Source organism: Hemiscyllium ocellatum, chromosome 33 (assembly GCF_020745735.1).
Source record: "Hemiscyllium ocellatum isolate sHemOce1 chromosome 33, sHemOce1.pat.X.cur, whole genome shotgun sequence".
Taxonomy (NCBI): domain Eukaryota; kingdom Metazoa; phylum Chordata; class Chondrichthyes; order Orectolobiformes; family Hemiscylliidae; genus Hemiscyllium; species Hemiscyllium ocellatum.
Genome location: NC_083433.1, coordinates 13,162,212 through 13,188,530, shown reverse-complemented (window position 1 = coordinate 13,188,530; position 26,319 = coordinate 13,162,212). Strand labels below are relative to the sequence as shown.

The window sequence follows — 26,319 nt, the reverse complement described above, 5'->3', positions numbered from 1 at the left end:
CGTTTCTGCCTTCCAACCCAGAAGCAGGAATGCTGTGAAGATACAATTTAAAGTAATAGGCCATTCAGCCCCTTGAGTCTGCTCCTCCATTTTGTTTTTTTCATTTATTACCCAGCCCTAATTGCCCAGAGGGCAGTTAAGAGTCTGGCATCACACGTATGCCAGACTAGGTAAGGATGGTAGATTTCCTTCCCTGAAAAACATCAGTGAACCATAGATTGTTACACAATTGATGATACTTTAGTTTTGATCATACCAGACCGGGACTGACTCTATGATTTAGATTTAACAACTGGATTTGACAACCATAGTGAGATCTGAACTCATGCTGCCAGCTTTAGCCTAGTCTTCAAATCTAGTCCAGCGACATTATCACTAAACCACCACCAGCCCACTTATTGATCAATTGAGACCAGTACAAGGTGTCCATAACAAATGCCTGACTTAAAAATGCTCATATTTACCAACGTGATCCCATTCAGGGGTATAATTTCAAAGATCCAATGTATGAACAGTTCCTGTATTTATAAATGGATGTTTTATATTGTGCTATATTGAATTCTGATTTGCGTACAAATTGCTTTGTAAACAGAGACCAGAATGGAATGGAACCAGTACACAACCTGTGAACTGACACACTGGAAGGTCTTTTGGTGGAGTGAATAATGTCCTTAAATCTGGGACAAGAAGCTGCAAATTCAAGGCCCACTTCAGGACTTTGCAGAATAAGGGTACGGTCTGACTGTATCATCTAGAAAGGAGGTGATGCAATGTAATGTTGCACCCTTGACGATATCACAGTAGGATGCTTTGGAAATAAAGATGTTTTCCTTACCTTAGCAGACACTGTAAATATTCTGTAACAGCGCAGTAATATTATAGATATTCTTAATCAATCTGTCATGATACAGCTCTGGAACTTGAACCCAGCTCTTATGGCCTAGAGGCCAGGACACCACCATCTGACTGTAAGGTATACTTTAAGTCCATGGAAGTTCATAGTATGGCCAAACATGTTGATTCTCAGACTTTAAATCCTTCCAAAATACCACAATCGGCAGTAAGAGCAGGGTGTATCCTTGGCAGCCATCTTGAAGAAGGCAATGCAAATATTTTGCACATAAGTGTGGATTAATCAAATGGGAATCCATGGCCACCAACACCTACTAAGGGGTGGGTACCTGAGAAGTGAAAGAGAAATAAATTGAACCATTAGCAATGGCTTGGCATGCCAGTAAGACCGTGATAAATAGGAACAGGAGTAAGCTATTCAACCTCTCGAGCCTGCTCCACTATTCACTATTCATGGCTGAACCAACATTTCTTGCGTCCATGTTCCTACCCTTTCCCCATAACACTTTATTTCTCCTTCTGATCAAGAATCTATGTCCGCCTTAAACATATACGAAGGCACTGCCCTCACAACTCTCTATGGCAAGGAGTTTCAAAGACTTAGAACCCTTTGACAGGAAAAATATTCTTATTTTTTTCTTTGATTGGTGCCCCTTTATTCTGACACTATGCCGTCTGGTCCTAGACTCTCCCTCAGAAAAACATCCTCTAGCATTCACCCTGTCAACTTCCTTAAGCATCCTATATACTTCAATGAGATCATCTCTCGTTCTTCTAAACTCCAATGAGTCCCAACCTGTTTAGACTTTGCTCATCAGAAAATCTCTCCCTACCAAGGGATCAACCTAGTGAATCTTCTTTGAACTGCCTCCAATGAAATTATCTTTCCTTAAATAGCAGTCAACTCCTTCTGTTTTAACATTTGATTTATTATGAAATTAGTGTAATTTCTGTTTTATTAATAAAATCTGATGGCAAATGACAAACATTGAACCACTGCTAGGGAGCGAGAACCACTCTACTCGTTTCCCATTGGGCAATGTTGCTATCAATCAACATTGATAGCTCCTTCCCCTTCTCTCTCCCTCTCGCTGCTGTAACAAGTAAACGTCAAGTGAAGTTCCAGCAGCGAAACGAGGTCAGTTTCAAAGGAGCTACAAAAAGTTTAGGTCTCGCAGGGAGACTGGAGACAGATAGCTGAAGATAAGTTCACGCCTTTCAATAAAGATGTGTAGCTGTTAACGCAAGCTGCAAGAGACTAATTGGTAAGTTAGTTACTGTACCGTATATAAAATTCATGGTGATGAATTTTAGATCAGTGCCAAATTGTAGACTCTTGTCAATCTTTCGAGAGTGAAAATCGAACAAAACAGTTGTTTAACATGTTTGAAGCATAAAAAGAGACGCCAAAGTTGTTGGAAGTTTTTATCTTTTAATACATATAGTAACAGAGATGTTTCAGCAACAAATTGAAATGTCTGAACAGCATTTCATAATCACTATTAAAATGATTGCTTTCCCCAATCTAAACATGCTCTGTTAAATGGCTTTTAAATTCCTGGAGTGAGAATGAGAGGCTGCAATTTGAATCTCAAGCCTGGCATTGTTCACTCCACAAGCAAATTCCTAATGTGAGGAATTCCAGTCTGAAACCCTCATCAGACCTGACTAAAGCGACCTGTTCACACATTTCTGCTGCAGATTTCGACTCTTCCTGTTTTTAAGTATCTTTTTGGTTTCAAAAACAAAGCCTTCTGAACAGAAGTTTGAATTATTTTGCACTCGTATTTGTGTCCCTTGATAGATCAAATTTGCGACACAGCCGGTGAATTAGTTCTTTGAACAAAGTAAGTCCCCTCAATTATCGCTATTTTTTTAAAAAAGGGAGAAATTAATCCTCCCTCCCTAACGGTAATAGATCGAACTCTTGAAAGAATCATTTGGGTTGCCTTTATAAACCAGTTTAATATGTCCCGGCCGCTCTGTTATATTTATTTGCTGTTTCAAGTCTCTTAAATTATATATTTTTTAAGAAAATCAGTTTATATCACTAGCTTTGTGAAAGGAAGGGACTTGAGAACTATAATAGTATATTCTTCTATTAGCAGGTATTTTGAGATTTTGGTTACTTCATCATGTGGAAAATAATAAATTTCCTTTGTTCAAAATGAAGTGTGATGACAGAGGTGAACGAATGACTGTTGGTGATTTAGAAATTGATAATTTATTCAGCAGGTCACAACCCATGGGCTATGATCGTTATTAACTCTGAAATTAGATTTGAGTCCAAACATTGCCTGAAGTACTCATTATAGAATGTAATTGTCAACTGTGGGTCAGTTAGGAGTCTTTGATCCAGTTATGGCTTCAAGTCCCATTCCACAGTCTGGAGCATGTCTAGACTGATGCACCAGTGTAACACTGAGGGAGTGCTGCACTGTCAGAGGGGACCACTTTCCAGTGAGGCTAAAAGGTCTTCTACACCAATTCCGTTCTGTGAAAACTGACATTGTCTGTTTTATAGATAAAAAGATCTTGTGATGTTTCTTTTGAAGCAGATGGTCTCCCTCCTGTCCTGGGCATTGTTTGCCAGTCAACATTATTCAAAATCATATGATCAATTTGTGTGTGTGTGTGTGTGTGTGTGAGATCTTGCTGTGCATAAATTGATTGCTGTCTGTCCTACAGTGTGGCAATAATTTAATTAATTAGCTAATAAAGTGGGTTGGGATGTCCTGTATATTTGGAAGGCTTCTGTATAGATGCAATTTCATTTTTGCGATCTAAACCCCTATAATTACTCTAACTTTTACATATGGTAGCTATGTAGTGAGTTTGCCTGTTTATGGATGTATGGAAAGAGTTAATTAATTGTGGAGTCATTAATGTCGATTTATAATGTAGCAATCAGTAGTTAAGTCAAATTGAAGGTTGCTGCCCAGTGGTTAATTGCATACAAATGTCATGTACAGTGCAGCCTTATTAGAATATTGGTTCAGTCCAAACAGAGATCTGGCATTTAGGAATCTGACTGAGAGGTTGCATTAATCTGATTAGCCATTTCCATTCTGTGTAGTTTTACACATGTGAAGGTTTCTGTCTGTGTTGCATTATGTTGTGCAGGATTGCTTTGCAGCAGGACAACTTTGGCCTCCTTATTGGTAAATCTAGTTCAAATCCTAGTCTGGACTCATATTTCTGCAGCTCCTTCCCCAAGAGTATCTGTGTATTGGAGGTTTTTTTGGTCAGATTGACAGAAAGGAAACTCTATGTCAGAAGGGCTGGGGTTAGGTAGGCTCTTCCTGTCCTGCTCAATGTGCCTCCTGGTGGAGCAACAGTGGAACAGCCTGGAAAGCAGCTGCTGGTTTAACCATCTTCTAAATTAATGATATGCATGCAGTTACCAGACACAGGAAGAAGTAAAATTGAAGGGGAAAAAATAATGAGCATCAGAAATTTGAAATGACGATTTTACTGGCATTTTCTGCTGAAATATTATACTATCTGTTTTATGAGCATATAGATCAAGTCTATCCCGCTGCTCACCATGTTGTATAAAGAATCCTTACCACAGACATCTTGCTGAAAGATAACATCAGGGATTTTGCTGCCATTATTCTCCATTTGGTTGGGATCTTCAGGCTATGAGTAGTATAGTGTGGTAAAAGAAACCTTCTCAAAGAGACTTTTGTTTTAAACAAGATTTTGTTTGTTGCATGATAGCAACTAGGTACAAGTTTGGTGTGGAAGGTTGGTTAGCTGAATAGCTGGTTTGTGACGTCAAGTGATTCCAACAGTTCCTGCACCAGCTGAGGTCACCATAAAGATCCTGCCTTCTCAATTTTGCCTCGTGATCCTCAGGCTAAACCATCACTAGTCACCTTGCTCTAATAAGAGTACAACCCTATGGTCCTCTGGGACCATGGCAACTTTACCTTATGATTAGGTGTAGATTGCGTTACTAAGACTATAAGGAGAGCTTGATAGTAGGTCTTGTCTCCTTCGGGATCCAGAGCTGTCTTCTCACTAAAGTCTGTTTGCACTCTCCATACTGGCCAGGCTTAATGCGCTCCTCAGTATTAACTCTTACTGAGCTGAACCCACCTTTTACAATATGCCGGTTGGCAGCTTTAAAACCTGAGATGTACCCATTTTTGTTAGGCAGGAGCATTAAGTGTAAATAGATGAAGATACAGATCATCAACAGTTAGTTGAATGTCGGAACAGTCCAAAGGGTCTGAACTGCCTCCATTTTCTATCTCTGTTTTTTGCTCCTTAACGTCCAGTTATTTGACCAAGCTTTTTGTCATCTACTCATTGTCAGTTCATTGTCAAGCCTTATTTGATAAAGGTAAAGTTGCCATAGTCTTACCAAACCATAGGGCTGTGCTCTCAATAGCGAGACAATTGGTGATGGTTTAACCTGAGGGTCACCATGTCTCAGATAAGAGGAAGATGCTGAGAAGGAGGGTCCTTCATGGTAACCTCCGCTAGTACAGGAATTGAACCCACATCGTTGGCATCACTGCATTGCAAACCAGCCATCCAGCCAAGTAAGCTAACCATAACCCCCATCCTCCACTTCTTGGCTGGTAATGCTCCCATGAAGTACTATTGGAGCATTTGCCTATATTGTACATAAAGGTCACTAGTCAGGGGCACAGATTTAATGTAATTGGTAGTAAGGTTAGAAGAAAATTTCAGTAATTTGGTTGTTCAGAGGACCTCACTCCCTAACGGAGCTGTAGAGACAAAACTTCTCACCAGTTTATTTAAAAATAACACTTAGATATGCACTTAAAGCACCATAAACTTCAGGGCTCTGGACCAAAACGTAAAGTAGGATTCAGGTGAATTGCTTTTGCACTGAGTATGAACACAGTAGCTGAAGAGTGTGGCACTAGAAAAACACAGTAAGTCAGGCAGCATCTGAGGAGCAGAAGAGTTGATGTTTCAGGCCTAAGCCCTACATCAGGAATTCCTGACTCTGGCTCTTCAGCATCTGCAGTCCTCACTTTCTCCATGGACACAATAGGCCAAATAGCCTCCATACATGTCATAAAATCTTTTTATGTTCCTGTGGCTGTTCCTATCTTAAAGGTGCTGCATAAATGCAACTGCCTATTATTATTCCTGTTCAGCTGAATCAATGTTTTTTGAACAACCTGTACTATGATGAAAGTCTTGCATGTGATGCGATGATGAAAGTCTTGCATGCGGTATACATACTCTTACTTCCAGCACCATAATTTTCTGTCAGCATTTCTAATGCAAGAACTCCATGTTGACATTCACAGTTGCAAAATTGCCACATCAAAATTTGCCTTTCATGTTGCAATGTCAGGTTTCCTGACATTGGATGGCACTGCTGTGTCTCTTTCATGTTTGCCACATTTGTGAATTTCATGCACCAGGGTTGGAAAACCTTTTTGTTTTGGATCTGACTAATATAAAGTCATTAAGTAGAGTAGGGTAGGTTTTATTTGACATTTCTACCATATACAACTAATACAGTACAAACTGACACAGCGTTCTTCCAGGACTAAGGTGTACATGGACAGCACAGACTACATGATCATACAAAGGGTGGCATAGAGTGCATAAGAAGAGCAAAACACGAATATTACCGTGTAATAAAAGAATGATAATTAAGACATTGTTCTAGCAGCAATTCAAAGTTGTGCAAAGAATTTCAGATGGAAAAGAGTCCGATCATGCAGTGGTGTAATGGAATGGGTCCCTTCACTATGACAATACTCCCTGAGTGGCTACCTTCACTGCACTAACAATTCTTCTCCTTTGACTACCACTCATTGCCATTTATTGTGCCAGCAGCTCACGCAGCAAACATATAGGTGATCTCCTTTGATTCCATACAATATCTTATCACCCCACCTTGGATTGATAGGCAGGGTTTTAATTGCTCCCCATTATCTCAAGCCATCTGTCTCTCTCTCTGCACGAAACAGCAAATGAAACTACAGAGGCTGTCAGCTTATAACTCCGTGTCCAAATCAGTGTACTCTAAGAAAAGAATATGAAGCAGACAGAAGCTGACAACCTCCAAGTAAGCACGAAAGTGAATGAATGCTAAGAAAGCAAGCTAAGAGCCATAAGATGACGTGAGGTTGATGCTCTATCGACGCAAAGGTGTGAGGATGAGAGGTCAAGGAGGATTGTAGCCACGGAGCATGCTAGAAGAAGCCGAGGCATATTTTCAATAAGCTGCAGCTGCTGGCTACCATCGGTTTAAACTTGTCTGGAATTTGCGCCATCTCATTCCTTAGTGAGGAAGAGGAGGGTTGGAAGCAGGGTGTAAATGGTCCAAGCTAGGGTTTTAATGGGTTGCAAATGCAAGGAAATAAGGCTTTCACCATTCTTTGGCAAGATTCTAAAGTTGCCATTTAAGGTTTGATGGGAAAAATGAGGAACATTTTGTCGTTGTCAAGAATCTGATTTAATATTTTCATTCTCATTGTAGTTGTCACCATGTTCACCATGGCTCTGGCCACACCAGAGAGTGGGTTAATGCAAACTCACACTGCAAATCTTGGTTGCTTAATGCATGATGATGTTCTTCCTCATGTTACCTCTGATACTTTTACTCATCACCCTAAATCTGTGTCCTCTAGTTAGAGATTCGAACCATTAGATGCCACTTTTCTAAATATAATTAATCCTTTAAAGACTATCAAGTAGCTTTTTGTTTATTGCTGCTCAAAGGCAAACAGTCTCAGTTCTGTCCCTGTAACTGTAATCTCTCATCATTGGAACCATTCTGGTAAATATTTGGACTACTCTGGTAGTGTTGACGTGTTCACTCAACGAGGAGTGAATATCAAATAATGTTTGACACCAAACCATATAAGGCAGTGTTTCAACAGCTACCCAAAAGCTTGGTCATAGGGCACAGTTTTCATGATGCATCTTAAGGAGGGAGCAAGAACTTAAGACACAGAGGACTAAGAGAGGAACTTCTCAGAAATAGACCTCAGAATGTGGAGTTGCCAGTGATGGAGACATTAAAATGAGGGGGGAGCACAAAAGATCAGAATTGGCTGGTACAATTGCAACATTTAAGAGGCATTTGGCTGGGTATATGAATAGGAAAGGTTTGGAGGGCTATGGGCCGGGTGCTGGCAGGTGGGACTAAATTGGGATATCTGGTCGGCATGGACAGGTTGGACCGAAGGGTCTGTTTCCATGCTGTACATCTCTATGACTCTATGTAGGCATGCAGAGACCACAACAGTTGTGAAGGCCCAAGGAGGTTACAGAAATAGAGAGGGGCAGGGAATTGTGGGGGTTGGGAGAAGGTTGAAAATGTAGACAAGCATTTTAAATTTGCCAGCATGGGTCAGAGCATACAAGAGTCAGGGGAGGTGGACATTTTAGTATCAGAGGCATGTTAACTAAATGAGAAATCTGATACAGCTTGCTCGGCAATCCTTTGAGGTCTGTGAACTCATGATCAACTTCTAAACGTTGGACTGCCCTGTGAAATGGCAATATGAATGATCCAGAGAGTTTTATTCAACTCCCACATTATAATGCTGAACTGACTTCTAACAGTGCTGATCACAGAACTGATGTATTATAAAAGAAACAAATATTGGGCTGTAAATGTACAATCAGTGAGGTAATTCTTTAGACAATTTTCATTAAATCAGCTTAAACCCATGATCACAAGCACTGTTAAGGACACCTACTGAATGCATATGGAGATTCCCGTTAACGACCAATATCTTTTTCTTTATTCACTTATGGGAGTTGGGCAGCACTGGCTGGCCAGCATTTATTGCCCAGCCCTAATTGCCTTTGAACTAAGTGGCTTGATAGGCCATTTCAACCGGCAGTTGAGAGTCAACCACATTGCTGTGAATCTAGAGTCACATGGAGGCCAGACCAGGTGTGGTTGGCAGATTTCCATCCTTGAAAAAGACATTAGTGAACCAAATGGACTTTTCTGACAATGGTTTCGTGATCATCGGTAGATTCTTAATTCCAGATTATTATTGAATTCAAATTTCACCAACTGCCAGTGGCAGGAATCTAACCCTGGACCCTGTAACATTAGAGGAGTTTCTGGATTAATAGTCCAGCAACAATATCACTAGGCCATCACCTCCCCTTTTAGCTTGGCAGTTAAATCTCTGCACTTGAAAGGTCTGCTGTTTTATCCTATCTGAACACGAGGAAGAACAAGGTGAGGACCATAAGAAACAGGAACAGGCCCCTCAAATGTGCTCCACCATTGAATAGGATCATGACTGATCCAACATGCCTCATGTTCAATTTCCTGCCTTTTCCTGATAACCCATGATTCCCCTACTGATTAAAAATCTATCCATCTCAACCTTAAATATACACAAGGTCTCTGCTCCCACATATCCCTGTGGCAAGGTGTTCCAATGACTCTCCACCATCCAAGAGAAGAAATTCCTCCTTGTCTCAGTTTTAAATTGGTGTCTCTTTATGCTGAGACTATGCCCTCTGGTCCTAAACTCTGCTATAAGGAGAAATGTACTATCAGCATTTATCCTGTCCAGCACTTTAAGAATTGTATATGTTTCGATGAGATCACCTCTCATTCCTCTAAACTCCAGTGAATGCTAATTTGTTTAGCTTCTGCTCATAAGTCAGTCCCACCCTACTCGTGATCATCCTAGTGTTCCTTTCCTGAACTACCTCCAATGAAATTATACCTTTCCTAAATAAGGGGTCCAAAACTGCTCTCAATACTCCAGATGTGATCTGGTACACTTCCCAATTCTATACTCTAAAACATTTGAAATAAGAGCCAACATTCCATTAGCCTTCCTGATTACTTTCTACCCATGTGCTAGGTTTTTGTGTTTCATGCACAAGAGCATCGGAGGTGAGTGGTGACCTTTCTAGAGGTTTATAACATCATGAGCGGCATGGATAGGGTAAATAGATAAGGTCTTTTCTCCAGGGTGGGGGATTCCAAAACTAGAGGGCATAGGTTTATAGTGAGAGGGGGAAAGATTCAAAGAGGGATCTGAGGGTAATGTTTTCACACAGAAGGTACATGTATGGAATGAACTGCCAGAGGAAGTCGTGGGGGCTGGTACAATTACAGCATTTAAAAGGCATCTAGGGTTTAGAGGGATATGGGCAAATGGGACTAGATTTATCTAGGATATCTGGTAGGCATGGGTGAGTTGGACCGAAGGGTCTGTTTCTGTGCTGCCTATCTCTATGACTAAGTCCTCTCAAGTCCATTTGCGTTGCAGCTTTCCTCAGCTTTTCTCCATTTGTACATTTATATGGTATCAAGCACTTCACGTTTTATTCAATGAATACTAATGCAATTCTCAGCAACCTCCCATATTCTATCCTCTAAACTTGAAGTCATCCCAAACTCTCCTTTCCTGTGTCCTTCTTCCCAATGAGACGCATTCACCTATCACCCCTGTGTTCCCTGACCTACAATAGACAATGTTTCAATTTCAAACTCTATTTCCAATTCCCTCCATGTCTTCACCTTATCTTATAAACGTAATCCCTCCAGCCTTAGGGAAATCTGTGATCCTAGAATGCTGGCATCTTGAGCGTCCTCACTTTTGAGCTGTCCAACACTGGTCGCGCCGTCAGCTGCCTGAGGGTGTGTGTTCAGGAATTTGTTCTTCAGGTCACCCCTGTCGATGAAAAGTGAAGTAAGAGAGTAAAGCTGTTCCGATTATTTGACATTACAAGGGAAAGCGTTGCCAATTAGGGATACCTGACTACAAGCCTAATCCTCCTGGTGCTAATGCCCTGGAATTTGCTGCATACAAGTGTGTGGGAAACAGTGATAATCAGTTGAAAAGATAATTAGATTTATGCCTGAGAGAATCTGCAGGGCTAAGGAATGAAGCAGGGGAATGAGACTGATTTATTGGATTGCTCCACAGACAGCTAGCATATACTTGAAGGGCCAAATGGTCTCCTTCTGTGCGGGAATGACTCTATGAAATAAAGAGGCTTGTAACCTGGACCACCAATCTAATTCTGTCTATTTTACTTCAAATTACAAACCCAAATCCTTCCCACTGTGTTTAAGTTTGAACAATGCTTCAACTGTACATTCACATCTGACACAAAATGGAAAAGTAACTTTTTGACAATATAAACACTTCACTTCCACTCATTGTTTCATCCATCTCCTTCTCCATCATCCCATTATCTTATTTCTCTTCTCAGCTTGATTCCTCATTTTTCTTCCAATTAATCTGGCCAATTGACCTGCCCCAAAATCTTGCATCAAAAATGTTGTTCTCCATTTTCCTGACCTCTTTCTGTCCCTGGTTAAGAACTGAATTACAAAACAAGTTGAAATTAGTGACTCTTTTGAAAGCAAACATTAGTAAGAGTCCATGGAAATGAGATTCCAGGTCTGTGATGGATATTCATATCCGTCATGGGTCAAAGGTCACCTGCCACATTGCATGACCTCATTCCTGAAACCTTCAAGGCATGAACATTCTGACGGCCTGTTATTCTCCAACAAACCCCCTGCCCCCAGCTCCCTAAAATAAAATTCAATCTGAGAATGTGTCTCCATCTGGAAAGGTTTATTTTGTCTGAGGTAGTGTATAAGACAGTAAAACTCAGTCAGAGTTCCTGTCAAGGCTGCAGAACAACGGAGTTTGTTCTCATGATCTCACCAACCACTAAAGTTTGAGTTGGATGATGATTAATTTTTTTGTGGCTTTGACAATTCCATTCTAGACTGCAGTTCACCTCACTCCCTCTGTAACCATTTTCTTTATAACCTGGACTCCAACTCCTCTCTGCATTATTTTATAGGACATTGGTGAGGCCTCTTCTGCAGTACTGTGTCCAGTTTTGGTCGCCCTGATAAGAGGATATTGTTAAGCTAGAGGGAGTTCAGAAAAGATTTATCAGGATGTTGCCGGGAATGGAAGATTTGAGTTATAAGGAGGCTGGGACTTTTTTCACTGAAGCGTAGGAAGTTGAGGGGTGACCTTTATTGAGGTTTATAAAATCATGAGGGGCATAGATAAGGTGAATGGCAGATGTCTTTTCCCGAGAGATGGGGATTTCAAGACTGGGGGTATATTTTTAAGGTGAGAAGAGAAAGATTTTATAAAGACATGAGGGATAACTTTTTTACACTATGGGTGGTTCATGTGTGGAATGAACTTCCAGAGGAAGTGGTGGATGTGGGTAGCCTTATACCATTTGGATAAGTAATGAATAAGAAATATTTTGAGAGATATAGGCCAAGTGCAGGCAGCTGGGACTGGTTTAGTTTGGGATTATGGTTGGCATGGACTGATTAGACCTAAGATTCTGGGTTCATATTGTATGACTCAATGATATTAGGAGGGTTGCTGCATGGCTGCTATGATTCCTAGTCTCATTTTTTTTTAGTGCTTCCTTTCCTTGTTGCGGTCAATGGACAAATTAGCATCTTGGTCAGCATCTGTTGTCAATATGACCAGGACAATCTTGTCCACAGGCAGTGCTGTAAACAGAGGTTCAACTACAATTGGGTAGCTGTTATAATGCATAGAAAGAAAAGGTTCCATTTAAGATGGCATATTTCACAACCATCAAATGTCCCAAAGTGCTGTAGTCGAGGACGTGTAGTCACTGTCATAACGCAAGAAGTGCAGCCACCAGTTTGCACACAGTAAGCTGCCACCGGTGAATGATGACCAACTCAGTTTGTTTTTTTGTGATGTTGATTTGAGGGATAAATGTTATCTAGGACACTGGAAGAGGAGTAGGGGTGAGGTGCACTGCTCTAGAAATAGTTCCACATAAATCTTCTGCAATATTCCCAAGCAGGTAGAGGTGCATCAGTTCAATGTCTCATCTTTAAGATGACACCCCACCAACAATGCAGCACTCCCATAGTACTGCAGTGTGGCCTTCATTATTTTGTCTACACACCATGGAACCTTGTAACTTGGGGTTAAGCCTTGTAACTCAGCCCACTGAGTCGCACTCCAGGGGGTTGAATTGGAATTACGTTATTGTCATTGAGGTTTCAATAAAGTTTAATGACAGTTATGAAGGGCAGTTTGAAAGACTGAGTGGCTGCCTTCTCCTATATTTTTTGTGTTTTTCTTCTATGTGAGAGGGTTTGATAGAATGGATGCAGAGGGAATGTTTCCAGTTGTGGAATGAAAGCATCACAAGAGGTCACTGATACGTTATTCACCAAGAAATCTATTCTTATTCATTCTTAAGATATGTGTAATATTATTCTTGTATTATCAAAATGTAACACAAACAAGGTACATGGATTCTCTGGACTCATTTACAGTTGAACAAATATATATGTAGCCTGTGCCTTAAGAGTTGCATTCAGAGAACCTGTAGCTGTGGAATAACATTTGGCTCATTTGCAAGTTGAGCTTTCAAAGACAACATTCATTCAATACTTTAGGGAGAGTTGGGCTCTGTAAGAGATACAGAGCTTTACTTCCCCCTCCAACTCCATTTTCATTTAGTCCCTTCCCTCTCTCCCTACCTCCCCTTCACTTTTCATGGTTTGTATTGCTCTTAATGGACTTGGCATGTAAATATCTAATTGGCTGCATGTTTTTTTTTATTAGTGGTGGTTAGCATTTAAAAAGAGAAACAAAAGAAAGTCCCAGTGACTTTGGTGTCAGCAAAGTCACTCAGTTGTGTGTGATAACTTCTGGGTATAAAAAGTGGAAATAAAAGCAAAGCAAATGAAACATTAAAGGCAACATCACTCTCAAGGTAACATCATGAATATGAGTGTCACTGGCTAGTATTTTTTGTCTATCTCTAATTGCCCCGAAAAGATGGTCGTGAGCATGTTATGGTGATGCGCATGCTGCTGTTGGAGATGCGGTTTCAGGATTTGACACTGAAGGAACAGTGATATGTTTCCACCTAGGGATGATGTGTGTCTGGAGGGAAACTTGCAGATGGTGGTGTTCTGATCTATCTGCTCCCCTCTTCCTCTGTGATGAAAGTCACAGGTCTGGAAGATGCTGTTGAAGGAGCCTTGGTGAGATGTTACAGTGCACCTTGTAGGTAGTATACATCGCTGTAACTGAGCATCAGGGATGGCGGGAGTGAATGGTTAAAAGCTGATAGATAATGTGCCAATCAAGTGGGCTGCTTCGCCCTAGATGAACTCCTTCTTGAGTGTTGTTGGAACTATGCCCATCAGACAAGTGGCGAGTATCCTGTCACATACCTGAATTGCACAAATAAGGAATTCAGATGAAATGTTTTTACCCTAGGAGCAGTGAGATCATGGAACTCATTATTGAGGAGAGTGGTTGAAAGTAATAACATGCATGGAAGCTGATGGCTGATAAGCCAATGACCGTTCTTCTATAACATGATGGTTGTGTTCTTGCACAATCCTGTGTTATAGAAAAATCACGCTTTAGAAACAGCGCTTGAAATGTTGGCAGTAATCGCATTACAGCCAACACACATTTTACACATTTGTGTTATAGAAAGAGCAACCCCAATCCATCAATCACATTACAGTGAATTTGCATTGATAAAGCATGCTTTATAACAGAATGCCCTATAGTGGGTTGTGTTACTAGATTTGGTTGAGAAAGACAGGATGAGGTTTGAGTGGAGAATGAAGGCCAACATGGACTGGTTGGGTCAAATGGCCTTGATTCTGAGCCGGCTCTCCTGCATGTGAACTGATTGGAGAGTGAAATCACAGTAGTTATAACTTTTGCCTATCCCAAACTGGTTTCTGAGTAAAGAAATAATTCCAGCCATTTACACAATTTATAGATGTTCCATAATAAAATCTAGTAGTTATATGAAGGAGACATTGAGCCAGAACAAAGAGTTTATCCATGGTAATTAACAGTGTGGGAGAGAAAATAGCTTTCAAAGAGTAGAGAGATGGACAAGGCTTCAGGGAAAGTTGGATAGTGATCTTGAGAGTGCATTCAATCAGCAAGATCTAGTTGGAAAAAAACTCTTATCATTAATGGGATGGAGGCATATTAGAGTTCTGAAGTCTGCAGCTTTGGTGTGGGCCATGAATATTGACCTCATAGTGAACAAAACTAGGAGAAAGGTTATTGACCCATTGAAAGAAATTGTGCCTTTTTTCCTGGAATGAAAGTTTGTTTAACTGGATGAGGATGGTTGTAGGTGGGAGGCTGTGTAAGAAAACCTCCAGGTAATATCCAACCAGTGCTGGCACTCCTACCATACTGGGCATAGGGGAGGAGGTGAATGTACTAGTGGTTGTAGCTGAAAGGTGAAAGACATGTTGTTACAAGTCCTGCAATGCTGGGAATAACCTGACTGCAGTGAGATCATTGTACACAATAGCATTATAGAATGTTTTCCCACAGCAAATTGGTGCCAATAGGCACCTTAAAGTAATAGTCACAGTATAAGGAAAGTATAACATAAGGGAATATTACAGCAATGTAATTACTTTTTTAATACGGTATATGTAAATTTTATACATGTGTGATAACAGATAGTTACTGGGCAGAACAGTCATGGTGTCATATAGCTGTTAAGCACAGAAACAGACCATTTGGTCCAACTTGTCCATGCCAAAACCAGATATCATCAGTTAATCTAGTCCCATTTGCCAGCATTTGGTCCACATCTCTCAACCCTTCCGATTCATGTATCTATCTAGATGCCTTTTAAATGTTGTAATTGTACTAGACTCCACCATTTCCTCTGGCAGCTTATTCCATACACAACCACCTAAAACGTTGCCCCTTAGGACTCTTTTATATCTTTCCGTTCTCACCTTAAACCTATGCCCTCTAGTTTTGGACTCCCTTCTCCTGGGAAAAATACCTTGGTTATTCACTCTATCCATGCCCCTCATGATTTTATAAACCTGTATAAAGTCATCCCTCAGCCTCCAATGCTCCAGGGAAAATAGCCCCAGCCTACTCAGCCTCTCCGTACAGCTTAAACCTTCCAACCTGAGCAGCATCCTAAGTCTTTTCTGCACTTTTCAAGTTTCACAACCTATAGCTGGAAGACCAAAATTGAACGTGGTATTCCAAAATGCCCCATGCAGCCGCAGCATGGCATTCCAATTCACTGACCAATAAGGGCAAACAAATCAAACCATGAGGAGATATTTCTTCATCCAGACAGTGGTGAGCTGGTGGAATTCTCTGCCACAGAAACTGTTGAGGCCAAATCATTTAACGTTTTCAGGAACAAATTAGATGTACTTCTTACAGCTAAAGGGTTCAGAGGTTATGGGGAGAAAGTGGGAACAGGGGACTGACTTGAATGACCAGCCATGATCATATTGTATGGCCTTCTCCTGCTCCTATTTTCTATGTTTTTAGTTTAGTGAAACAATCCTAATTTAATTATTAAATGTTGCACAGGCAGTATTTTACTACTGCCAGCAGAATTTGATGGTTGAATTGAAGTCTTCAGGTCACTGTCATCCCTCTGTTAGTTCAGAATAACAAGGTGTCGACTGTTTTCTGCTTTTCTTATGATGCAGCCAGGATGGTGAGGTCAGGGCTGATGTGATTATCAGTGCATAAAGGTGATTGATGTAGAATGATAAATTGCATTTCATTGGATTTATTAATGTGTTGTGGCTGTTACTGACTAGGTTCAGCATTTTTTGTGGTCACAGCTTTATCAGGTGCATCAGAAGGCTAATGAACCATGGAAGTTGAAATAACTGTACAGAGGCCAGTCTTATTTATTTCCCCATCCATAATTAACCTGGAAAGTGCAGTGGTGAGCTGCCTTCTCAAGTTGCTACAGTCCTCAGGGTGTAGGAGTACTCATAGTGCTGTGAGAAAGGGAGTTTCAGGAATTTGACCCAGCAACAATGAAGAAGTGAAGATATAGTCTGAAGTCAAGATAGCGTGTGACTTGGATGAGGACTTGAAGCTAGTAGTATTCCCATATATCTGCTGGTCTTGTTCTTCTAGATGGTAGTGGTCGTGGATTGGAAAGCGCTGTAGAAGGAATGGGCGGAAACTAGACATCTGGTAGCCATAAACCCAAAGTCGTTAACCGATACAGGATTGAGCTTGACTGTGTCACTTCCTTACCATGTGATAGCCTAGTTTCAGCTGTGGTTCAATGGGGATCATTCTCATCTCTACATTCTGCGTTCAAGCCCCATTTCCAGGGCTTGAGTACAAAGGTGAAATGCTGGTGCTTCTATTGTAGGATTGAGAGTGCAGCTCTATCAAAGGAGTTATCTTCCAGATACAATGTTAAACAGAGGTATTTTCTATTTGTTCAGAAGGGTGTAAAATATTTCATGCCACTATTTCAAAGATGAGCAGGGATTTAATTTCTTGGTGTCTTGGTCCTCAATCAACTTGATGAGAACAGATTATCTGGTGATTACCATAGAAACGTATGATCCACACTCTTTGGAATGCACAGCAATTGAACATAACTATATTTGGAGGATAGTATAAGAGGACAGCTTGGAGCACTACACTGTCATTTTGGCTCCATGCGAATAAAAGAAGAATACAAAAGATTCTGGAGATCTGAAATATAACAGAAAATTGCTGGAGAAACTCAGCAGGTCTGGCAGCATAAGTAGAGTAAAACAGAGTTAATGTTTCAAGTCTAAAGAAGATTCCTGTAGATGTGAAATGTTAATCCTGCTTTCTCTGCAGATGCTGCCAGGCCTGCTGTGTTTCTCCAACCATTTTCTGTTTCCATTCAAGCTTCATGTGATCTGACATCATTATGTCATAACTCCATACTCAGCACATACTGAGTAGTGATACTTAACATAACGATATATTCAACCTTTTCTTCTACAATGACCGCATTGCTAATCATGGGAGCTTACTCGCTCCTGCATTTCCTACATGAAAACCATGACTAGTTTTGGAGTTGCTCTGTTGTCTGCAAAGTGGACTTCAGATGTCCAGCGGTCAAGGTAATCTCAAAAATGATTTTGTGTTCCCTTCCGAAAACCTCCAGATGTATCCAAGTGAGTGGCTCTCACTTTGTGAGTCAGTGTTCAGGGACGACAGTTCCTTCTGCAGGAAGTTGAGCACAAAATCTCAAATGAAATGTTTCCTAAGACCAGGCTAAAATTTTTCACAAGTTTGAACCTGTCTGAAGAGCAAGGGTGGTGCCTTGAAAGGGAGAGGTGAGAAAGGTACAACTTTGGCTCCTTCACGACTTCCCTATTTCAAGAATCGAGTCAGGTTGTTATCCTTGGGTTTCTCTTTTGCTTTCTGTTGCAACAACCTGCATTTACATAGCACATTTAACAAGGTAAGTCATCCACATGATTCATATAGGAATGACATTTGACCAAGCCACATGAGGAAATATAAGGACAGCTGACCAAATCATTTGGTCAAATGACCGATTTAAGGAGCACTGTAATTCACACATGAGGGCCTTGGTAACTAAAGGCAGGGCCACCATTGCTGATGTGATTAAAATCAGGTTGAAACACTGAGAACAGCTCGCATATTCATGTTTTATCAGTTCCTGCTTGTCAGGCTTGGGAACTTTTCCAGTCCCCTGCTTAATGCAGCAGTCTTGTCAATCACCCAGGTGAAGGCTTGCCAAACAGCCAGAGTAGGGATGAGGCCTTAATTAGAACTCCAGTCCCCACTAATACATGAACCTCTCGTTTCTCTTTAAAAAAAAATTTGACTTGGCTGACGTATTTCAAATTTTCAGAATCCCCACACTCCTCATGTCATTGGCTCTTTTTCATGAACTTTCAAGACTGCAATTTTGTGTTTTCCTCTTTGAAGAATAGTGGAGAGATTAGGATTGATTCTCAGATTGATTATCAGCCTAAAGTGTACCACACTGTGACCCCTTCCATCCTGGGATAGGACTTGAACTTGGACTTCCTCATCTTGATATAGATGAGACTGTACTGCAAGACGTCCCATGTTACTGGCTCTGAAAGCATTTAAAATAAGCAAAACGCAAATACTCAGTGTTAATGATTATTCTCTGATGATAGACACAAGTCCGAGAAGACTGACGTTTTTGTCTCTCTCCATTCCAGAGCTACAGATAGAGACGCTGGAGGCTCCAACATTCTTCTCAACACATGGCTGATTCAGATACCTCTCCTGCCCTTACTGCCTGTCATCAATGTGTTGGGAAGAATTTACAGATCGACCAAAATAGGTTGTGTATCATTTTATGAACTTCCTTTGTCCATTAAGTCCTGCAATGAGGCTCAAACTCAACATCTGGCTCAAATGCAGGGATGTTGCACACTGCACCACAATGTTACTTCCCATTTACTTGTCCTCTCCCATCCATTTTATTTATACCATCCTTTTTCCCTCTGGCTTTCCTTTATTCTTCTGTCAGGGTCCACAAGTTGGTACAGTGCTCTCTAACCAATAGCCATCATTGTTCCCTTGTACGGGATCAGTCAGTGAATGCTGATGTCTGAGATAAGGAAGCATTTTAGGTAACACTGCCAATCCAAATACCATCGCCCCTCAAGTGGGCATTAAAGACCCCATTTCCCTAATTAAGTAACTCACACTGAATGTTCTGCCCAGTGGCCGGGATAAATCCTTATTCCTCAAGTGACATCACTAAAACAGATTTATTACCTGGTGGTGATTTGTGGGACTTTGCTGCGCACTAGTCATCTGCCATGTTTCAAGAACAAAATAAGAATTAGGAGCCTTGGAACTTGACAGACTATTCCGAAGTTTACAGCAGTTACAATATTTAAACATTCTTCATTAGATGTCAAGTGATATTGAGGGGGTGGTGAGAGTAGGGACGAACCTTATGGTTGTGAAACATCTTCAAGTTTAAAAGGGCTTTAAAATCTTTATTTCAGACATGAAAGAAAATTACTTTGCATATTGCTGAAAAAGGAGACTGGTTACCAAAAGGCCTTGCACTCACCAGGACATTTATAAGAATGCCAAGTTTCACATCAATCAAAACAATTTATACAACAGAAGGGACAGGTGCTGACTCGTTGGCAGATCAACTCTGGCCAAGGCAATGTCATGGAGAAAGCAACAAGAAACTAATGGCATCCCAAGCTCCTGTGTAATTCAGAAAAAAAAAGACCAAGCTTGAACGTATTCCTTTTGTTTGCAGAGAATGAGCGCCTGTATGTGAATGTCTGTCACTTCTAATACATGTAAATGCATTAGGAAATTCAGGTACTTAATACCTGATTTGCATTTAGTTTGTTGATAGTGAGCCCATGTTTTCTGTTTCATTTCCAGGCCTTTTGAAGTCTGAAGTCGGAGCTGCCCAAAGATTTGCCTCTTTAATTGATGATTGCTTCCTTCAGTGCAGACTGACAGCTTAAATTGACTGAATCTCCATCTTTACGCTGACAACTTCTGAAACTCCTAACAATGAAATATTACTCTTTGCAGTTCCTGCCTAAACCTCCATCCAGGAAGTTGTGTCCTGCAGAACAGCCCTAGACAGTAAACTACCTTCTGAAAATCCAATGGTGAATTTAATTTTTAATTAATGCAAGAGTCAGATAACAAACTATTACGTCACACCCCTCCACAAGCCACAGTGCACATAAGGCCAAAAGTGTTAACAGCCAACCCAGACTACATTTAACATCAGAAACTATGTGAGGTTAGGAGAGAAAATAAAATCTCTGTATGACCACCCTGACAATCGCATGCTTTTTTAAATTAAAAGTAAGCCACTTCAAAAATATATAGAAAATATTTTCTGTCGATCTGAGTATTCCTGCTCACGGAATCAGTCTTCAAGTCAAGAATAGTGTAAAGTTTTTTTGTTTTAAAAAAACCAGTACAAATGATTTGAATTTTTAAAAATTTTCATGCCTATTTCTGTGCCAAAAAAAATCTTAATGGGAAAATTAGTTAACATGCAGTTTTATTTGCCATCCTTGTATTACATTCCTGTGTTAAGGTTCAGGTTGTACTGATGTATCTGATTTTGGACAAGTCCATCTGTTGTGCAACAAACTCCATCAGCCTTCTATCTCCACACTTTTCTTCAAGTCGATAAAGTTGTAGGGATACCAAGGATTCAAAGATGAGTTTAGGGAAGTTGCCGGTCCTCAAGAACCTGGTCTCCAACTCTCATAGCAAGCGCAGGTTCAAGTCCGAGCTGACCCCTGACATGATTAGCTCGCCATTGGGCGACTTCCGTCACACAATGCACGTAGGCCGAGGTGGAGATGTGTTTGGTGACACTTCCTTCCTCAGTGACCATGGAGGGGAGAAGGCGCGTGAGACTGCCAAGTCCAACCCGCTCGTCCGAGCGCTAAGGAACGTCAGGAAGTCGCCGATGAGGAGCCGCAATAGTAGCCGAGAGATATCGCCTCCACCAGCAGTGTCCCCAATCATTAAGAATGCTGTCTCCCTGCCACATCTGCTCGAGACAAAGAATGGGTCAGTGGAACGACTGAATTTCAAAAGCGTGGTGTCAAGTCCAGGAGTGATGGATGGATCATATGGTAAATTCCAATTAACTATTCATTCTTCCTTAGTCTCCCTCCATTCTCTTTTCTTTCTTCTATGATAAATACCAGAGGTTAAAATACTGGATTGACAAAATTCACTCAGATACAGTCAGTTTTATCTTACGTTCACACATCACAAATTCTAACCACATTTGTTCCCTCATCCACTCAAGTGCTCTCCAATTATATATATTTTCTAATTAACCTATTCAGACATATTGCTACAGACCTCCGCAGCAGGTGGGACTTGAACCTGGGTCTCCTGTCTAAGAGGCATGGATGCTACCATTGCACCACAAGAGCCCTTATTGTCTCCCAATTATTTTTATTTATATTTGAAACTATTATCACATCATCAAACAGCTTTTTCCCACCACTAACTCACCCATGGCATTTTTCATCTAATAACCACCAACAGTATATTACCCACGTTTTCCAATTGTTCCGAAATTATCCTTCAATAAACAGATAAACATCACATGATCCCTCATTCCATTTAATCTCATCCAAACAGAACCTACAGAATAATAACACTTAACCTGCTCAATGGTCTCTCTTCAACCTCTTCTGTGTCCTCTCAAGCTCTCCTTTTATCATTTGTATTTCCACGATCCGTTACCCTCAACCTCTAATCGCTTTCCACTTCTGTGTTCCACCTGACCCTCTGCCCGCTTCCCCTCCGTCTTAACTTCTATCACTCCCTCTTCCTTCTGCACTTTTAAAAATCTTTTATTTTCGTTAGACTGGGTCTTTGGATTGTTATATTAAAAGTAAGAACAGTAGGTGCTGGAAATCCAAAACAAAAATAATTGCTAGAGAGCTCAGCAGGACTGGCAGCATCCGTGGAGACAGAATTATTGCTTTGAGTCCAGTGGCCCTCCTTCAGAACAGTTCTGAACGTATACCACATTTGCCATCTCTCCTGACCATCCTATACTGCCAGAAATACCCCCTCCCCTCTTACTCTCTGCTGTTCCATCATTTAAAATCAGTGAAACACATACTGGCACTTTAATAGTCCAACTCGCTTGTACGTTTCAAAATGAAAGTGCCATGTGACCAGTACCTTCATTTCCAAGTGTTACTGTTTTTTATTTCCCATTCTTAGCTCCATTGACTCCTCTTGACCTCTTGGTCAGAAGATTATCTCACTGGCTTGGCTGACACCCCATGTCACATCAGCAGAATTTTTGACCTCTTGAAATAGCTTTAAGCCAGAGCTAGATAAGTTTGTGATTAGTAAGGGGATCAAGGGTACAGGGAGAAGGCTGAAGAAATGGGAGTTAAGAAACATATCAGTACTGATCGAATGGTAGAGCAGACTCAGTGGACCGAATGCCCTGCAAAAACTCACCAATCATCCTCCGACAGCATCTTCCAAACTCCCGATCCATCTAGAAGGACAAGGGCAGCAGATATTTGGGAACACCACCACCTTTAAGTTTCCCTCCAAGTCACTCACCAACCTGATTTGGAAACATAGTGCCGTTCCTTTACTGTCACTGGGTCAAGTTCCTGGAATTCCCTCCCTAATGGCATTGCAGATCAACCCTCAGCAGGTGGATTGTAGTGGTTTAAGAAGGCAGAACACTACCATCTTCTTAAGGGCAACTGGGAATGGGCAATAAATGCTGCCCAGCCAGCAACGCCCACATACCATAAATTATTTTTTTTTTAAAAAAGGGTTAATTCTGCTCATAATCGTTTCCCATTTTCAGGCCAGTTTTAGCGTATTGCACCCATTGCGAGTTTTGAGAATACTTGTAGCTCAGATTGAGGTTCTGGGTGTAGGTTTGCTCGCCGTATGCTGGAAATGAACCTTCCAGCTCAACGAATAAACCTACATCCAATACCTTACGGTGTAATCTGAACTCCAGTCTGCCTCTACAGCTTTCTCAGCTGTTGCAAACAAGGTTGGGCACATGTTGACCCTAACCAACTCTTCTAAAGTTAAAAGTCACACAACACCAGGTTATAGTCCAACAGGTTTAATTGGGAGCACACTAGCTTTAGGAGCAACGCTCCTTCATCAGGTGAGTGAAGGTGCGTCGCTGCGAAAGCTAGTGCTTCCAATTAAACCTGTTGGACTATAACCTGTTGTGTGACTTTTGACTTTGTACACCCCAGTCCAAGAATGGCATCTCCAAATCACAACTCTTTAAGGTTAGCATGTGTTTGTATTCTGGATAAGTCTTCCTGACCAAACTCTTGCCTGTTCTTGTTCAGGATTGGAATCGGGATTCTGCACCCTTCCGAGGTGGTCCAGGTTGGACAAGCCGAAGGAGAGCCCCGCCGCAGCAAAATCGGAGAAGCGGATGGACGACTTGGACACAGCGGACTTCGAGCTTCCCCGCAATGACTCCTTGCTGTCCTTCAGCCTGGACCTGGGGCCCTCCCTGATGGCCGAGGTGCTGGGGGTCATGGCCAAGGAGAGCCCCGAGAGCCCAGCAAAGGCCGCGTCTCCGGTGACATTCGACCTGGGAGGTTCTTTCGGACAGGCGGCACCTCAGGGAAACGACAGCTCTCGCGGGAAGGGGGAGAGGGGCTTGTCAGTCGCGGCATGGAAGGGAACTTACCAGCAGAAGGGCGGTGCGGACCTGCACCCCGAGGATCTGAACGGCTTGAGGGGGCTGCAGGACTTTACTTCGGAGCGCCACGTTCTCCGGCATTGCGGCGGCGCCATCAGTTATCCGGATTCAAACGACGTTGGTGGCACGAGGGGCGGCGCCGGCGGCAGCCTCCGAGCGGGCACGCGGCAGCCCGCGCAGAGGGAGGCGGTTGGCGCTCGCGAGGGCAGCCCGCCAACGGACAGCGGCGTCCCCGGCCGCCATCTTGTCACCGTGCCGTCGACGGAATCGTGGCGGTACCGGGCCGCCGAGGAGGCGGACAGCATTAGCAGCAGTAGCAGCAGCCCGGGCAGCTGGAGGAAGCCGTCGTCGACCGGGCAACGTGTGCCAGCGGACGGCGAGGAGAGAGGTGAGGTGTATGGGGAGGAGTACAGAGAGAGGCGCCTGTCCCCGGCACAGGGAATGGCCTTCAGCCCCCTGAAGACTGAGGCCTTTGCCTTTGCGGATGAAGATGATGAGATCCGGGTTTAATTTCTCAGCCCCCGACAATAGAGACTCTATGTTATCCATTCATTATTACTGTAGATGGACATATTTTTAAACGGGCATATTTCCTTGTCTTTACAGATGACGTGGAGGCGCCGGTGTTGGAGTGGGGTGGACAAGGTCTGAAGTCACCGGACTCTAGGTTACAGTGCAACAGGTTTATTTGAAATCACAAGCTTTGTCAGTTGAAGGAACAACGCTTAGAAAGCTTGTGATTTCAAATAAACCTGTTGGACTATAACCTGGTGTCGTGTGACCTCTGCCTTTACACATAATTCAGAGAAGGCACCCAAAAGCCATTCTCAAATTGCAAGGAGCCTCAATGGGTGATGACATACCTGACATAATGGGAGAGTTCTTGGATTGTGCAGAATTAGTTGTCCACAATGCCAAACTCAGTATCGTTGGAGGGAGGTGGGGGGAAGTGAGGAAGGTACGAGGATGAGATAGGAATTGCTTTAGGTGACTCACCACAAGATGTATCAGTGTTGACTGGGCGGGTTATTCAGGACCAATGTCCCAACACTTGGTCAAACGTTCCAGTCTCATGTGGCCACTCTGCCATGTGGTCAGTGTGGCCCGCCCAGTGTTCTGCACACAGCAGAGTTTGAATGCGGGGGATCAGAGCAGAGTGAGAAAGAACCAGATTCACATAAAACCAATGCTGCGGATGCTGGGAATCTGAAACAAACTGAGAAAGTGCTGGGGAAACTCAGCAGGTCTGTCATCCTCCATGTAGAGAGTTAATTGTTCAAGCCAGTATGACTTTTCATCAGAAATTGCTGGAGAAATTCAGGTCTGGCAGCATCTGTGAAGAGAAAGCAGAATTAAATATTTCTGGTCCAGTGACCCTTCTACAAAACAGGGTCTTCTGAAGAAGAGTCATTAGGTCCAAAACATTAACTCTACTTTCTCTCCACAGATACTGCCAGTTCGGCTGTGGTTTTCCAGCAATTTCTGATTTTGTTTCTGATTTCCAACATCCGTGGGTTTTTTTTTCCACTTTTCATCAGAATGCAACATTCAAGATTCTGCTCTGAGGACTAGGTGAATAGAAAGCAGATGTTCCCCAAAGCTGAAAGTTCAGCAACAAGGGGGTACAAACTTAGCTGAAAAGGAAGAAGGTTTACAGGGGATTTGAGGAAAAACTTCAATGTAGAGGGTTGTGTGAATCTGTAATGCACTGCCTAGGAAGGTTGTAGAGTGGGAAACCTTGCAACCTTTAAAAGTACTTGAATGAGCACTTGTAATACCATAACATTCAAGATGGTGGGCCTAGTGTAGGAAAGGGAATTAGTGTAAATTTAGTGCATTTTTGGCGAAAACAAATTTAATGGGCTGAAGGGCCTCTTCTGTGCCATATGATTCCATGAATGCCAAAACAACCATTAAACCTGGTTAATGTCACAGTATGTTGGCTGTTGGGACGATTTTCAGGTGCAATAAATGAGTTTGCCATTAACCAGAAAGTGAACTGAAATATTCATTTTAAATACTGTAGCTACAAGAGCAGGTCATAGACTGGGAATTCTGCAGTGGATAACCCAACTCCTATCTTCCCAAAGCCTGTCTACAAGGCATATTTCAGAGGGTGATGGAATAATCCCCACTTGCATGGATAAGTGCAGCTTCAACATCCACCATCCAGGACAAAAGCAGCTTGCTTGATTGACACCACATTTATCACTTTCCACATTAACTCCCTTCACCATTGATGATCAGTAGTAGTGTATACTATCTACAAGATGCACTGCAACAATTCAGCAAGATCCTTAGATAGAACTTTCCAAAGCCATGACCATTTCCATATAGAGGGACAAGAACAACAGAAACAAGGGAACACCACCACCTGCAAGTTCCCCTCTAAGCCACTCAGTATCCTGACTTCGAAATATATTGCTGTTCCTTCAT

The 26,319-nt window shown here is 41.9% G+C and overlaps 1 protein-coding gene across 2 annotated transcripts; it reads left to right on the top strand.

Annotated features, from left to right (window-relative positions):
- The first annotated feature begins 1,971 nt into the window (after nt 1–1,971).
- LOC132831514 (cdc42 effector protein 1-like) lies at nt 1,972–25,877 on the top strand. Of its 2 annotated transcripts, XM_060849708.1 has the most exons (5): nt 1,972–2,117; nt 18,863–18,987; nt 20,064–20,299; nt 20,740–21,289; nt 23,522–25,877. In XM_060849708.1, exons 4-5 carry the CDS (start codon nt 20,866–20,868, stop codon nt 24,391–24,393), a joined length of 1,296 nt encoding a protein of 431 aa, XP_060705691.1. In that variant the 5' UTR covers nt 1,972–2,117; nt 18,863–18,987; nt 20,064–20,299; nt 20,740–20,865; the 3' UTR covers nt 24,394–25,877. The 2 variants fall into 2 exon arrangements, with proteins under 2 accessions (XP_060705691.1, XP_060705690.1); XM_060849707.1 differs by lacking the exon at nt 18,863–18,987 and having other exon boundaries at nt 20,064–21,289.
- Nucleotides 25,878–26,319: the final 442 nt, after the last annotated feature.

Excerpts from the sequence above, each read along its gene's own strand:
- LOC132831514 (XM_060849707.1), top strand. The coding sequence starts at position 20,866 with ATGAGTTTAGGGAAGTTGCCGGTCCTCAAGAACCTGGTCTCCAACTCT. Across the intron at positions 21,290-23,521 it reads AGTGATGGATGGATCATATG|GATTGGAATCGGGATTCTGC; the intron begins GTAAATTCCAAT and ends GTTCTTGTTCAG.